This window comes from Chiloscyllium plagiosum, chromosome 3 (assembly GCF_004010195.1).
Source record: "Chiloscyllium plagiosum isolate BGI_BamShark_2017 chromosome 3, ASM401019v2, whole genome shotgun sequence".
Lineage (NCBI taxonomy): Eukaryota > Metazoa > Chordata > Chondrichthyes > Orectolobiformes > Hemiscylliidae > Chiloscyllium > Chiloscyllium plagiosum.
The window spans coordinates 40650176-40667618 of record NC_057712.1 but is presented as its reverse complement, the minus strand read 5'-3'; the positions used below and the strand labels follow the sequence as shown (position 1 = coordinate 40667618).

General features: G+C 39.9%; 1 protein-coding gene across 4 annotated transcripts in view; it reads right to left on the bottom strand.

Annotated features, from left to right (window-relative positions):
• Window positions 1-17443, bottom strand: part of gnpat (glyceronephosphate O-acyltransferase) — a 76799-nt gene that overhangs the window by 26035 nt on the left and 33321 nt on the right. For all 4 annotated transcript variants that reach the window (XM_043680861.1, XM_043680853.1, XM_043680837.1 and 1 more), the window contains 4 exons: window positions 12093-12338; window positions 5199-5278; window positions 4591-4731; window positions 29-131 (listed from right to left, as the gene is read on the bottom strand). In XM_043680861.1, coding sequence (XP_043536796.1) covers window positions 29-131; window positions 4591-4731; window positions 5199-5278; window positions 12093-12338 — 570 coding nt within the window. The remainder of the gene's footprint in view (window positions 1-28; window positions 132-4590; window positions 4732-5198; window positions 5279-12092; window positions 12339-17443) is intronic.

Sequence of the window (17443 nt, the reverse complement as noted above, 5' to 3'; positions counted from 1 at the left end):
TGAAATGAATAAAATTTAGATGAAATACCTGTTAAAATAAGTTCTGCAGCATAGCTTCGGATTTCAGTGATAAATCTCTTCTCAGTAAAATGGTCAGTGAATTCTGTGCTCAACAGATATTTGCAAATAACCTACAGATACAAATATTTGTTTTCATGAAGACATGGAGTATTTTTAATTTGAAGTTTTTTTCAAACAGAGCTTATTTGTAATGTAAACTGAATTTTGTACAAATGATCTAATGCTAAAAACTGAATATTTTAAGCTCTAAATCAAACTTCAAAATATAGCAAGAAGAGCAAATGCTAAAATTAAAAACACCTTTCCATATTTTAATACTTGAAAAACATACTGTTTACAGCCCTATAGATTAATCATGACATCAGCAAGTTGTGTGTGTTCCATTACCATTAGGGATTTATTTCAAATACTCAGAAGGTGAACAGGATGTACAAATAGTATGTGAGTATGACCAACACCTCCATCAATACAAGAAAGCAGCACACCATCGGGGTAATTAGAGGTACATAATGAGCAATGTCAGAAACAACTACTTCTTGAAATAAACTAAGAGAGACCAAATTTTGCTGTTGACAATAACAGAAGACTAAAAGCAGATTTATTAGAATTATTCAAAATCAAAAATGGTTAGAAGAGAGTGGGTACAGCAAAACTGTTCTCATTGGTGGAAGGAGCAAGAACAAAAGCACACAGATTTAAGTACGCTTTAATTGGTAAAAGAGCAATGGTGACATGAGGAGAAACATTGAGTGGTTAAAATCTGGAATGCAGATTATGTTCAATTGTAGCAGTTAAGAAAGAAGGTTGGAAAAAACAGAATGTACATGGTTACGGACAAATAGATTTGCATTAAATGAGTTGTCCCTTTGGAGAATTTGCAAAGACATGACAGACCAAATGGCCTCCTTCTGTGCTTTAACAGTTCTGTGATTCTGTAACCTTGCCTAGATAATAAGACTAACATAGAACTCTGTTACAGAAATAAAAATAATGGCAAAGGCAGGCTCGTATCACAAAGATGATTTGCGGTTGCTTTGTGAGTGTTTAATTAATCAGACAAGTGACTTCTCAGTACCAACTATTAAGTTCTATTTGGGGCAGCGAATGCTGTGAGCTGAAGGAACAGGACAAATATTTAACAGCTATAGAAATAAACTGCATACATTGTGAAAAATTGGACAAAATTCAAGCTGGGGAGATATACATAAATAGATCAAAGACGAATTATCATGTGACTGAGGCCAATTGTGAAAATAAAAACCATTTGGGATGTGCAGCATACAGAGACTGAGCAACTCTCCAAGCCAGTCTATACATTAAAGAGATTTGCTATCAAAGCAGGTTTATTTGAGAAACAAAAGCACTGATCTGGAGAAGGGAAGACATGAAACATTTAAACTTTGTTGGAGGTCTTACATTGAAAAATAGATGACAATGACTGAAGACAACTCAAATTATTAAACTTCCTGTAAGTTATTTTCAAAACACCCCATAAGACCATAAGACATAGGAGTGGAAGTAAGGCCATTCGGCCCATTGAGTCCACTCCGCCATTCAATCATGGCTGATGCGCATTTCAGCTCCACTTACCAGCGTTCTCCCCGTAGCCCTTAATTCCTCTAGACAACAAGAATCTATCAATCTCGGCCTTGAAGACATTTAGCGTCCCGGCTTCCACTGCACTCCGTGGCAATGAATTCCACAGGCCCACCACTCTCTGGCTGAAGAAATGTCTCCGCATTTCTGTTCTGAAATGACCCCCTCTAATTCTAAGGCTGTGTCCACGGGTCCTAGTCTCCTCGTCTAACGGAAACAATTTCCTAGCATCCTCCTTTTCCAAGCCATGTATTATTTTGTACGTCTCTATTAAGTCTCCCCTTAATCTTCTAAACTCCAACTAATACAATCCCAGTATCCTCAGCCATTCCTCATATTTTAGACCTGTCATTCCAGGGATCATCCGTGTGAATCTCCGCTGGTCACGTTCCAGTGCCAGTATGTCCTTCCTGAGGTGTGGGGACCAAAACTGGACACAGTACTCCAAATGGGGCCGACCCAGAGCTTTATAAAGTCTTAGTAGTACATCTCTGTTTTTATATTCCAACCCTCTTGAGACAACATTGCATTCGCTTTCTTAATCACGGACTCAACCTGCATGTTTACCTTTAGAGAATCCTCGACTAGCATTCCCAGATCCCTTTGTGCTTTGGCTTTATTAATTTTCTCACCATTTAGTAAGTAGTCTATGCTTTTATTCTTTTTGCCAAAGTGCAAGACCTCGCACTTGCTCATGTTAAATTCCATCAGCCATTTCCTGGACCGCTCTCCCAACCTGTCTAGATCCTTCTGTAGCCTCCCCACTTCTTCAGTACTACCTGCCTGTCCACCTAACTTCGTATCATCGTCAAACTTCGCTAGAATGCCCCCGGTTCCCTCATCCAACTCATTAATATATAATGCGAACAGCTGTGGCCCCAGTACCGAACCCTGCGGGACACCGCTCGTCACCGGCTGCCATTCTGAAAAAGAACCTTTTATCCCAACTCTCTGCCTTCTGTTAGACAGCCAATCCTCAATCCATCCCAGCAGCTCACCTCGAACACCATGGGCCCTCACCTTGCTCAGCAGCCTCCCGTGTGGCACCTTATCAAAGGCCTTTTGAAAGTCTAGATAGACCACATCCACTGGGTTTCCCTGGTCTAACCTACTTGTTACCTCTTCAAAAAATTCCAACAGGTTTGTCAGGCATGACCTCCCTTTACTAAATCCATGTTGACTTGTTCTAATCAGACCCCAAAGACTACTGCAGTTCAAGAAGGCATCTCACCACCAACTTTTCAAAGGCATTAGGAATGAGTAATAAATCCTGGCTTAAGCAGCGATGTCAACATCTTCCAATCAAAAAAATCCATATCGAGGCACATATCGGACAAAAATTACTTGCGAACATGAGCATTTACATATTTTGCAAAGACGCATGCATAGAAAAGTAATTCTTTAATACTCAAGACATTAACTTTACTTCTTTTTCTCTCTCCAGATGCTGCCAGATTGCACTTTCTGCTTTTGTTTTCAGACCTTCGGCACTGTAATATTTTCTTTCTCTTAGCTTGAAGTTCAATTATTTTATATAACCATGTGTCATTTGTCAGATCAACAAGCTTAAGGCTTATGGCTAGCACTTCTTTTTTTGATATAATTTCAGGTGAATTGCTACTATAAATATGCAAGAACAATGTGATGTAATCCCACTGACATATCCATTTGACTATTAAGGCCATAAAAGCTGTTAAATTTAAGAGTTCATGATGTCTTAATTCCAGATTATTGATCGGAACAGACTTGTTTAAATACAAATTGGATGAATGCTAATCTATCTTTACAAATGTTTTAATAATTGCCTGTTGTCCTAATTATTAATTTACATGACATATTCTCTTTTTATTTCTATACTCAATATCTTTTTAAATAACACCCAATATGCAGAACATGACTCACTATAAAACCTCCTAACTTATGTTATATATTGGAAAAGTCCAGTTTATAAACAATAGACTCACGTGAATTTACCTCAGTGCAAATGTGATTGCCACACTGTATTAACTTCTACTCTTACATGATAAAGTTGTGACTCAGTCGTATCCTGGTTAATTTTTAGTCATCAATTAACATCACTTTGTCAAATTATCTGCTCATTGTTACAGTATTGGTTGTGTCAGCTTGATTTTGTGCAAACTCTGGTGCCACATTTCCAAACAACAATCGTGAACGTATTTCAAAAGATGTTTACTGAATTATTCAGCACTTTGGGGTGTCCTCAAGTTGTGAAAGATGCTGCAGAAGTTCAAGTCTTTCCTTCCTTATGTTTGAACATTTACTTTAAATGTTATGAGCGAGAAAAGTTTTCCCTGGTTACTCACTGCAATTCTTTCAGTGAAAAAGCTCTGCTTGGCTTGTTTTTCTTAATGCTAATCTCTAAATATTAGAAGAAGGACACTACAAGTTGTAACTGAACAGCAAAGCACTTACGCAATTATTGCATAATACCCAAAAACATAGAAAGTTACAGCGCAGTACAGGCCCTTGATGTTGCACCAACCTGTGGAACCAATCTGAAGCCCATCTAACCTACAGTATTTTTATCCATGTTTATCCAATGACCAGTTGGCGAGTCTACTACTGTTGCAGGCAGGGAGTTCCATGTCCTTACTACTCTCTGAGTTAAGAAACTACCTCGGATATCTATCCTACATCTATCACCCCTCAATTCAAAGCTATGTCCCTCGTGCTAGCCATCACCATCCAAGGTGTCACTCACTGTCCATCCTATCTAACCTGCTGACAACTTATAACTGTTCAAAGGATAAAGAGAAACTAGTGCAACCTGACCAGATTTAGAATGGAACTGCTTTACAACAGACATTTAAATGTAAACACAGAAATGTAAAGGAATTCTAAAACAATTAAATTATTAGCAGCATATACTTCACTAACTAAAGGAAAATTCTAAAAGTACGAACAAAAAACAAAAGCTGATTAAATATTTCAGCAGAAAATCCATTAACTTACCTGATAACCTTCCAGAAAAGGTCTGAACATTTCTGATAAAAAGGAAATGGTATCACTGCCCTTCTCAGAAATGTAGAGGTCTGTGTGGGAGCCCTGAATGGCACCACTCTTCGTGACCAAGTACAGCCCTTCATCAAAGTCCTGCAGCAAAAGAAAACAGTCACAATACTAAATATAACATGAAAAACATGAGATAGAATCTGTATCAAAACTGATCATAACAAGAGAACAGGCCATTTTAGAGAGTTACAAATTTGGCAATTTCTTAGTTACTTATTTAGCATTTCGAGTATTGTTGGTTTTACAAATACTTTGTAATATTCGAAGTGCTTTGAAAGAGTATTTATTGTGCTCCATAATTCAACGAACAATACATTTTCACTGCATGGCCTTAATAGTTATTGTAAGTGACTTTATGAAGTATATTGCAACCTTAATAACAACACAGCTCAGCATTCCATTGGAACACATTATGAAAATTGACACCATCTATTTCTGACCTCCCTCTTGGTGCAAGAATGTGTAGGAAATGTATTAGGAAGCAAAGTGCCTGATACAAAGTTATTCTTGGCATGTATTTATGTATCTCACACTGCATTTCACATTACCTTGACGAGATCTCCTGGCAAAAAAATAAACTCGTCAGACAATACTTGATGCAGGTAGCTAAAGCAGCTGTAGACATCCTCTGAAAAAAAAACAGTATTACTTATAACCTTCAAAAGCAAAAACAGAAATTGCTCAAGAAACTTAGCATGTCTAGCAGCATCTGTGGGAAGAAAGCATTAGAACACTTGAAACCTTTATCAGAAATCTGAAGCTAGACATGATCTATTTTAGCTTAATTTTATGCAGGAAGGAATTTTAAATGTATTAGTTATTTTAATCACATAATATACAGTACACACTTTACACTCTTGCCACATTTTGTACTGCATCTTGAAAGTCCCTGGCCTATATGTCTTGTGGAAACACATTGGAAAGCACTTTAGGGCTGCAGGAGGTTGGGAGTGGAGGATAGGAGCAGCAGATAGGCCAACAGGCTCTTTTCACCATAACATTCCCAATGTTCCCAAGAGGAAGCACCTATACAGCGTCTACTTATTTCTTGCAACTCCTGCATAATGCTCTTTGTTAAGAATGGCACTTTTTTTATTCTTTCATGGCATGTGAATATTGTGAGCAAGGCTAACAATTGTTGGTCATCCCTCATTGCCTTTGATTTGCTAGGCAATTTCAGCAGGCAGCTAAGAGTCAATCACAATGATGTAGGTCTGGAGCCTGACAGGATAAGGATGGCAGATTTAATGAATTAGACTGGTTGTTGTTTTAAAAAAAACCTATGATAATTATTCATCATCATTAAGACCAGTGAGACATACATTAATTGAGTTTAACTTTAACTTCCACCAGCTTCTATGGTGGGATTTGAACCCATGTCCCCAGAGCATGAGCCTGAACCTCTGAATTTTGAGACATGAACATTACACCATTATCTCCCCATGTAATAAAAAGACAACTGCAATCTTCCTTTCTAATTGCTTATGACACATGCATGTAGCTTTCAAAGAGTTACGAACAAGGATATCCAAGTCTCTTTGCACAGCAATACTGCCCAGCCTCTCTAAATAAGTACTCTGCATTTCCATTTTGTCTACCAAAACGAATAACTTCATTGCTTTCCACATCATATTTTATTTGCCCCATTCTTGCCAATTTATTTAGCATGTCTAAATCTTCTTGAAGCTTCTTTGCATCGTCCCCACAACCCTCATTTCCATTTATTTCTGTGTTATCAGTAAACTTGGATATATTACATTTGTTTGCCATATCTAAATCATTGTTATAGATTGTAAATAACTGAGACCCCTAATGCAGACCCTTGCAGTACTCCATTAAGTCACAACCTGGCAACTTGAGAATGACTGGTTTCTTCCAAATCTGTGCTTTCCGTCTTATAACCAATTCTCAACCTATCCCAGTATACTACCCCACAATATCATCTCCTATAATTCCTGTGAAGGAACTTACTGAAAGCCTTTCAGAAACCTACATATACTGGATCCATTGGTTCCCTCTCATCTATTACATCTTCAAAAAACTCAAAGGTTTGTCAAACATGATTTCCCTTTCATAAATCCATGCTAATCTGCTTAATCTTACCATAATTGTCTAATTATCCATCCTTTATAATAGATTCCAACATATTCTCCATTGCTGATGTCAGGATAACAATCTATAGTTTCCCATTTTGATTCCCTCTCCTTCTTAAATAGCAGGGTTTTAACATTTGCTACCTTTAAATCTATAGAACCATTCCAGAATTTAAAGAATTTTAAAATCAGTGCAACCACTATTTTAGTCACATTTTCAACATTCTGGAACGAAGATTATCACATCGGGATCTATCTAGTTTCAATTCTACTAATTCCTCCAATGGGCCGGGTGCTGGCAGGTGGGACTAGATTGGGTTGGGATATCTGGTCGGCCTGGATGGGTTGGACCGAAGGGTCTGTTTCCGTGCTGTACATCTCTATGACTCTAATTCCTTTTCTTTTAACAAATACAACTTTTTTTCAGTCCCTCATTCTCTGTCGTCCCTTGTCTCTAGGGAATTTTCTGAGAATTTTCTCTGCCCTTCTCTATGAAGGAGTAATAATTTAGTTTCTGTCATTTGTTTATTATGCATATTAAATTCTCTGCTCTCTGCCCATAATAGGCCCATGTTTGCCTTTCCTAATCCCCTTTTCACAGAACTATCAAAACTCTAACATTCCAGGTTTATGTTTCTCAGTAGTTTACTTCTATATTCTGCTTTCTCTTTCATCAGTTTCTTGGTCTACCCTTGTCAAATTCTAAAATGTTCCCAATCTTCGGCTTAATTTTTTAAAAACTTAATAAGCCTCTTCCTCTGATCTAACCATCTTGTTAGCTATGGACGGATCATCTTTTGAGATAGATATTTTTGTTTCAAATAGAATGTACACTTTGTTGCATATCATATATTAATTTTTAAAATGCTATTTCCTGATTACTATCAGACCCTTTAATGTTGTTTCCCAATCTATCATAGCCACTTGTCCCTCACACGTTTGTGGTTTTGTTTGTTTAAATTAAAGTCCTTAGTTTCAGAACTAAGTGAACTACACCACTTTCAAACTTGATGTGAAATTCTATACACTGGACACTCTTCCCTCAAAGTTCCTTTACAACAGAATATTAATTAGCACAACACTAAATCTAAAATGTCCCATACTCTGGTTGGTTCATCAACTTACTATTGTTGAAAATCCATCTTGAATAGATTCCAGCATGTTGACCTCCACATTATTAGATTTACCCAGTCTATATGTAGATTGAAGTCCCCCACTATTACTGTATCACGCTGTTCTGATTTACACCATGCTACATATTCCCACCATTGCTTTTCTGACATATAAACAGCTTTTTCAAATGCTTGCTGCCTTTTATTGCTTTTTAGCTCCACCCAAACTGATTCTACATCTTGATATTCTGATCAAAGATCCTGTCTCACCAATGTACTGATCTAATTCTTTCAATACAACTGCAGAGGGTACGATTAGAGTGTCTTTAGATAACACAAGCATTGGTCACGTAGTTAACAGTGAGGAAGGAATAGTTAGACTGTCATTGATATTAATAGACTGGTCAGGTAGACAGAAAATTGACAAATGAAATTCCATCTGGAAGAGTGAGGTCAGGTCCATATAAAGTTCAGATAGGTGTAATGGTCCTGAACAAGCAGGTAGACCACATGAAAGCTGCAAACTCTCAAACAGTGCGGGAGCACAATGAGCCCAGCTCCTCAACTGCCTTTCTGACTGAAACCATGGGTTCTCCCTCTCCCTCAAGCATTGAAGATTCCTCAGAATCTCAGATGGACATGGTGGATGTCATGGCCTTGACACCGTTGCCACCTGAAGAGGGGAGTGAATTTCTTCCAAGACACTCCAGGTAAAAGAGGCGAACTACTGTGCATTGCACATCGCCTATCTCAGAGACAGAGTTAGAAGAACATGCACTGGTGCTAAAACACCCCAGGAAGAGCTACAGAAAAAAAGAACTGGCCAATGTCCTTGACTGATAGGGAACGGCTGTAGTGACTGTAACAAGGTCAATCAGATGGACCTCATAGAATGAGTTCCCTGTTTGGGCCAGATTAATAGCCCCAATCAAGGAGCACTGGCTGACAGATGTAAACAAGAGTGTCAGAGGTTCTGTTCATTCTGAGAGCTGGCACTGAGGGAGCTGGATCAGTGTCAAGGACTCTTCACACGTAAATAAAGGGTGGCTTAATGACAGGATACTAATCTCTGTGAAGTTATTTCAACTAACGTGCCAACAAAGTTCACTGCCAATGTTAAAACTGGTGAACTCATGGAGATCCAAGATGGCGACGACTCAGCAAGTCTGAGTCTATAGTGGTCCTCCCAAGACCTAGGCAAAGTGGGCCACCCACTTCCACCACACCCACCAACTCATTTAAAATAGTTTTTACTTAAAGTAATTAGTGGTTTAGTACTAAATTTAAACAGTTCAGTCTCCTGTAAAAATGACTAGGTGGAAAGGAGCCCGCAGCTCTCAGCAGGCAGGAGTGCCTCCCCCACCCTTCCCAGCTGCAGCAGAGGCGTCTGCAGCTGCCCTGGGGGACTTACCTACGGTGGCGAGCCTCACGGAGATAATCTCCAAACTCGATGCGAAGATCGATGCTTTCATTGAAGAGTCCCGAAGTCGATGGAATTCACTCTCGGCCGCGCTACAAAAGCACAGCCGAGACATCGAAGGAATTGAGCGATGAGTCAGAGGTGCGGAGCTAAAGGCCGCAACCTCCAAGGCCATTGCAGAATCAGCCGTTGATCGGGTCCGGACTCTCGAGCAGCAAGTCCGGACCTTAGAGAATCACATTGACAACCTCGAGAATCGAGGTCATCGAAAAAATATTTGTTTGCTGGGCCTTCCCGAACGGGAAGAGGAAGGCCAGCTTACAATGTTCCTTGAACAGTGGCTTCCACAGCTTTTAAATCTGGAGGCTGGATCAGGCCAGGTAAGGGTGGAATGGGCCTATCGGGTTGCAATACGCGGGCCCGGCTCGAATCAGTGCCCCCGCCCGGCCCTGTTTCGGCTGCAGAGCTATAAGGGGAGGCAGATGCTCTTGAAAGCCTCCAGAAATCTTGGGAAAGATCCCCAAGCCATGACTTATAAAGGATCCAAGATTATGTTATTTCAGGACTTTTCCCTAGCTCTGGTCTGAAAGAGGAAGGCGTTTGATGAAGCAAAGAAGCGTTTAAGGGATTTAAACATTCAATATTCCTTGCGCTACCATGAAGAGTCCGTGTATTCGGATCACCGGAGAAGGCCAAGGAACTTTTTGACTCTCTTAGATAAATTATAAGAGTTAATTGATGTTGTTTTGCCCTACCCCCACCCTGGTTTACCCCCCCCTTTTTTTTCCTTTCATTACTTTACTGTTTAATATTATCTCCGGCGGGGGGGGATGGGAAGAAGGGTTTATTTATTAATTCTTTACTTAGCGATTTTCTTACCCCCTTTTTTTATATACATAGGCCAGGGGGTCTAGTTAATGTAGATGGGGGGAAGGTGGCTATCTTATCCTATTTTATCTTTGTCCTTGGGAGCGGGGTTGTTTTCCCCTGTTATTTTGTATTACTGTATTTAATTATTATTTGCTGAGACTGTAATTTTATAGTCATATATGTTCATATATGGTATTAACATTACCAAATATATCCAGGTGTTGGTGTGGTTGGGGGGGTTGGGGGATAGGGTACTCACTGTTAGTTCTAGTTCAGTAGTGTACTCGAATTTTCTTTATCCTATCGTGGGGTGCCTGAGTCAAGGGTGGGGCACTGGTTTGGAGAGGTTATGATGGGTTTTTTGGAAAGGAAGTGATGCCCCCTGGGAATAAGGGGAAGATCTCAGTTTAAATACGTTTTTTTTATTTAGAAATAGTTTTTTATTATATTGATCTGAAGGTTCGAAAGAGCTTTTATTTTTGTGAATTTTATATGCTCTATGCTCGGGTTGTTTTGGATAGGGTTTCTTCTCCCGGGCGGTCTCAGACTTGCCCAGTGATTATGGATAATCGGTTGATTAAATGCTGCACCTGGAGTGTCATGGGGAGTAATTCACCAATCAAAAGGAGGAGAATATTATCAAATCTCAAGAAAGAAAGAATCGATATACCTCTCCTATAGGAGACACATTTATTGGAGAAAGAACACCTGAAATTACGACAGGGAAGAGATTATTTTGCATTCTCTCTTTCTGTGCAAGGAAAAACATTTTGGTAAACTGGGTGGCTGAGGGCCCCCATGGACTTTCGAGTTGGCACAGAATAATTATGGAATATACTCCCCCTAACTTCTTTACAAATATGGTGCACCAAGAGAAAAACCAAATTACTCCATAAAATATGGCAGCCCTTCTTGAATTACACAAATACAGATATCTCGGTCATCCTACAAGGGCCTTTATTTAATTGAGAGGGTGAACCTGGCTGGTCCAGGGCCCCCGGAAGAGGAATCCCACATGAATATGGGTTTTGTTGTGATCTGATGTTAACACATTCTGAGCATGTATATCACTGCTCAATTTATGTGTCATCCATTGGGTTTTTTTTCTCTTGAATAATGTAAGAATTTTAATCACACACTCTGGTTAGTTGTAAGCTAGATGAGTAGTTAGTTGAGTTTTGTTTTGTTTTCTCTCTTGGTATTTCTTTTTTCTTGTTTGATAGATTTTGGTTATCATTTATTTAAGATTTAACTATATATCAATGTTTATACTTGGGTTTTTGTAAACGTGTAAAAACATGTTAAATTGTCAATAAAAATATCTATATAAAAAAAACTGGTGAACTAGAAAATGATGAGGAACTACTATGTGAGGTCAGGTGATAGAACAAAGCCAATCAAGGGAAAGGAAGGATATTCAAATCTGCAATGGGAAGGCACAACAGGAGACATTTAGAACTTTGAAAAGTAGCATAATGTCAGAGCATAATAATGCAAGCATAATCTACTTTTTCAATCTGTTTCATTTGTAAACTATTTTTCCTTCAGCAAAATAAGTAAAAGTATTGAACCTCTCAGCGTCAACTACTTTTGACACTAGTTAGATAAAAATAATGCATTTTTTTTCCCCAGCACTATTCCTACTATCATACCCTGCCCCAACAAATGTGACCTTACCAATCTTCCTACCATTGTGTTGGATTTCCCAAATCCCTCACAACCCATCTTGGTAATCACTGTCACAATGATGACATTTGTGCTGTGTACCCACAAAAGTCATTTAGATTAAGTTTATTTTGCATTAAATCTTCACAACCAACAGATACAGGAGTCCTTCATTCCATATGCTCAATATGGATCTTAAATCCTGTTTCCAAAGATGTAAGGATAACAATGTGCCATTCAATTTGAGATATCATATAATGAATATTTTTGAAAAGTATTTACCTTTCCTGCAACTTTGTGCATTTTGAAATGCAATTGCTACCAAGGCAGGGCGCACAAAAATATGCAGTATCTGATTTCTATAGGATGCACACATCAGCACGGAAATGGTGTACTTGAAAATATTTTCTACTGTGAATTTAGTTGGTGTCCCTTCTTGACAGAGCACAACCTGGTCTTTGACTGTCTTCACTATGTTGTGGCGTAGGGCAAGACTTGAGCGAATCACTTTGTCAGATGTTACATTTCCTGGAAAACACCATAGAGATCAGTGAAATTTTGCACACTGCAAATGTAGATTTTTTTAAAAAATTGGATTCATGATGAAATGGTATCCAATACATGAAAATAACAATGGATATCAATATAGCATTCATTTCACAAATGCAGATACTGTCAGATCTGCTGGGAAACACATTATACATAGTTCTGAACAGGGAACTTTAAACTATAAAGACTGAAAAGTTTAATGTTTTAATTTTTCACCTAAAAAGAAATAAGTGCGTGTCAGATTTCACTCATTCTCCACAACTGAAGGTACATATGGAGGTGTAGTTATTAGAAGTTCTGATCCCATTAGTTTCCTACATAAATATCTGTACCTACACTTACATGTGGCATAAGAGAATGATCAGAGAGAAGGTATGGCTGATCAGGGATAGTGGAGGGAACTTGTGTCTGGAGTCTGAAGAGGTAGGGGAGGCCCTAAATGGGTTTTTTTTGCTTCAGTGTTCACTAGAGAGGGACCTTGTTGATAGTGAAAACACCGTGGACCAGATTAATAAACTTGAAGAGATTGATATTAAGAAAATGGACGTGCTGGAAATTCTGGGAATCGTCAAGACAGTTAAGTCCCCAGGGGCGGACCACATATATCCAAGGTTACTATGGGAAGCAAGGAATGAGATTGCTGTGCCTCTGGCAATGATCTTTGCATCCTCACTCTCCCTGGGAGTAGTACTGGATGATTGGGAGGTGAATGTTGTTCCTCTGTTCAAGTAAGGGAATAGGGAAAGTCCTGGGAATTACAGACTGGTCAGCCTTACGTTTGTAGTAAGCAAGGTACTGGAAAGGATTCTGGGAGATAGGATTTATGACTATTTGGAAAAAACAGTTTGATTAAAGATAGTCAGCATAGCTTTGAGGGGGCAGGTCATGCCTCACAAGCCTTCTTGAGTTCTTTGTGGATGTATGAGACAAGTTGACAAAGATTGAGCAGTGGATGTTGTGTATATAGATTTCAGTAAGACGTTAGATAAGGTTCCCCACTGTAAGCTGATTCAGAAAGTTAGGAGGTATGGGATATGGGGAAATTTAGCTGTCTGGATACAGAAGTGGCTGGCCAAAACAAGACAGCAAGTGGTAGAGGATGGAAAGCATTTTGTCTGGCAGTCAGTTATCAGTGGCGCCCCGTAATGGGATCTGCTCTTGGGCCTCTGCTCTTTGCAGTTTTTATAGATGACTTGGATGAAGAAGTGGAAGAGTGGGTTAGTAAGTTTGCCAATGACACAAAGGTTGGTAGTGTTGTGGATAATGTTGAGGGGTTTTGCGGGCTACAACAAAACATTGGCAGGTTGCGCAGCTGGGCTGAGAAGTGGCAGATGGAATTCAAACTGAATAAATGCGAAGTGATTCATTTTGAAAGATCGAATTTGAATGCTGAATACAGAGTTAAAGACAGGATTCTTGGCAGTGTGGAGCAACAGTGGGATATTGGGGTCCACTTATATAGATCCCTCAGAGTTGCCACCCAAGTTGATTGGGTTGTTGAGAAGGCATATAGTGTTTTGGCTTTCATTAACAGGGGCATTGAGTTTAAGAGCTGTGAGGTTTTGCTGCAGCCTTATAAAACACTTGGAATATTGTGTCCAGTTTTAGTCGCATCATTATAGGAAGGATGTAGATGCTTTAGAGAGTGTGCAGAAGAGATTTACCAGGATGTTGCCTGGACTGGAGGGCATGTCTTATGAAGAGAGGTTGAGTGAGCTATGGCTTTTCACACTGGAGAGAAGAAGGAAGAGAGGTGACTTGATAGAGGTGTTCAAGGTAATGAGAGGCATCGGTAAAGTAGCTAGTCAGAGACTTTTCCCCAGGGCAGAAATGGCTGTCAAGAGGAGTCATACTTTTAAGGTAATTGGAAGAAGGTATAGGGTATATGTCAGAGGTAGGTCCTTTACACAGAGAGTGGTGGGTGCGTGGAATGCACTGCTAATGGTGGTAGTCGAGTCAGAGACATTAGGGAAATTTAAGTGACTATTGGATAGGCACATGGATGGCAGTAAATTGAGGGGTGTATAGGTTGGGTTGATCTAGATTAAGATAAATGTCCGGCACAACATTGTGGGCCGAAGGGCTATATTGTACTTTTTTAGATTAGATTAGATTACTTACAGTGTGGAAACAGTAAATTGAGGGGTGTATAGGTTGGGTTGATCTAGATTAAGATAAATGTCCGGCACAACATTGTGGGCCGAAGGGCTATATTGTACTATACTGTTCTATGTTCTATTTTCACATCACACCTTAGACCACAAGGTATCCAGTTGTCACAGCAAAACTGAATTGCAGAATGCAAACACTAAGTCTTGATATACCAAAGTGTTAAATTTACTCAGGTGCATTGAAGCAGTGGCCTCGAAAAGCCAGTAAGGGTTATTATTTCAAACATAAACACTTTTTTTTGCAAAGATATTTAATAGGAACTTTTTTTTAAACTTTACAAACATATAAAATTATTGAAAAATACAATCAATAACAAATATCAGTATAATAAAAAGAAAAAAAAATAAATTACAATACAACTACTGTCTGCTAACTACTAACCTACCCTATAATACAAAACAAACCCTAACACTGTGCAAAGCAACACCAAAAAATAAGTAAATAACTAACAGATCAAAAAAAGAAAGAAAAGTGAAAAAAAACAAAAAAAACCCACAAAATACAGAACAGAAGAGCTCTCAAACAAAGGAACTGGAGCATTGTATATGTACCCGTATTAACTCAGGAGACCCCCTCCAGGGCCCAGGGCTTGACAAACCTAACCATCCTGGTTAAACAAACACCCTAGTTAAGATAACTGGCAAATCTATATCCAAATAACTCAAGTAGGGCTGCCATGTCTTATAAAAATGGTCTGTTGTGTGGTGCATGATGTTTGTAAAAAAGTCCAAGGGAATGTGCACCATAATTAATTTCTGCCATCCCAGCAAGTCCGGCAGGTTCTCAGACACCAGAATATTCTTCTGTGCACAGTATGCAAGAATATTAAATAGTTTCTTCCCATGCGCGTCTAAAGATGGTAAATTCGGTAGACTTAAGAGAAGGGATATGCAGTCGACTTTGACTTCAGTCCTCAATACCCTCCCTATCTCGCCACAGTGCTCCAATAAACACGGAGCCTGTGGCATGTCCAGAAGCAATGGGTAAGAGTACCTACACTTTTTTTACATTTGGGGCACACTGAAGATGCCCCTTTTTTAAACTTCGCCAGACAGTCTGGTGCCAGATGACCCCTGTGCAGGACTTTTAACTGCATAGTGCATGTCCTATTACAGATTGAGATCTTTTGAGCATTCTCCCATATGTTCTCCCATGTCTCAGAAGAGATCTCCACTCCTAGCTCTTGCTCCTAGACCTTACATAACCGGTTAATATCCTGCCAGACCCTGCTACCCAGCAGGCGATTGATGGCACTAACTGAAAGGGTGCTTGTGGAACGTAGCAACATCCTCTCTGTATCGGGCTTATAGGGCTTAGTGAGAAGCGTAGTCTTCTTCTGGATGAAATCCCTAACCTGAAAAAAATCGAAAAGATCTCTGCTGGGCAACCCGTATTTGCGACTCAGTTCCTCAAAAGGCATCATAACCTCCCCCTCAAACAAGTCTGCCAAACTAGAAACTCCTCTCGCTGCCCATAGTTTGAACCCCAAGTCCATCATTCCTGGTCGGAACCCTGGCATGCCAACTATAGGCGTAAGTGGCGAAGTCTTGGATAAACAACCCTCTGACGCATCGCCCTCCATGCCTTGACTGTACTAATGACAATGGGGTTCCGGCAGTGGTCCAAAAATGTCCTCATCTTATCCATGAACAACAGGTTAATAAGAGGGCACTTTGCCTGGGAGGCCTCAATATCCAGTCGTATTGAATTTGGATCGTTACCTACCCAATCATAGACAAAGGACAGCAGAGAACTCAGTTGATACCTCCTGATGTCTGGGAAATCAACTCCTCCCCCTCCTTAAGGCAACTGCAATTTAGTAAGTTTGATGAGGGGCTGCCCATAATGCCAGACAAAGGAACCAAACCATCCCATTAGCTTCCGTAGTGTTGACCTGAGAAACATTATAGGGAGCATACACATAGGATAAAGCAAACAAGGAAGAACATTCATCTTAATGAGAGATATTCGGCCTAGCCATGAAATTGGAAGAGCCTCCCATCTCTGGAGACCTCGCCTAATATTGTCGAGCAAGTGAGCAAAGTTAGTCCGAAACAACAGATCAAACTTGGGGGTAATAAAAATGCCTTGGTATCAGAACCCTGCCCGTGACCACTTAAAAGGGAACTTAGGGCTACCTTCAACTTCTGGCACATCCTTAAGGTACCCCAAAGGCATAGCCTCCGATTTTGCAAAGTTAATCTTATATCCTGAAATAGCCCGAAATGAATTGATACATTGTATCAAATGGGGTACGGAGGCCATTGGGTTCAATAAAAACAGAAGGACATCATTCGCATACAGTGTAATCTTGTGTGCCCTCGATCCCACTTCCGGAGCGTTATGTGGACGTTCTGACGAATGGCCACTGCCAGTGGCTCTATCACTACCGTAAACAACAACGGTGAGAAGGGGCAGCCTTGCCGACTACCCCTACCAATCCTAAAATTCCCAGATTTCACCCCATTGGCGATGACCGCGCCCAGAGGGTGGAGATATAAAATCCTCCACCCACCTAGCAAAGACCACACCCAACCAAAACTGTTCTCAGACATAAAAAAGATATGTGTTGCTGGAAAAGTGCAGCAGGTCAGGCAGCATCCAAGGAGCAGGAGAATCAACGTTTCGGGCATTTAATCCTTCTTCAGGATTCCTGACCTCCTGCTCCTTGGATGCTGCCTGACCTGCTGCGCTTTTCCAGCAACACATTTTCAGCTCTGATCTCCAGCATCTGCAGTCCTCACTTTCTCCCATAAAAAAGATATGGCCATTCCACCAGGTCAAATACTTTCTCTGCATCTAAGAAATCACCAATCCCTGAATCCATCTTTGCTGACAGACCTGGACCATATTCAGCCACCTTCTAATATTATTAGAGGACCAATGGCCCCTTATAAAGCCTGTCTGGTCCT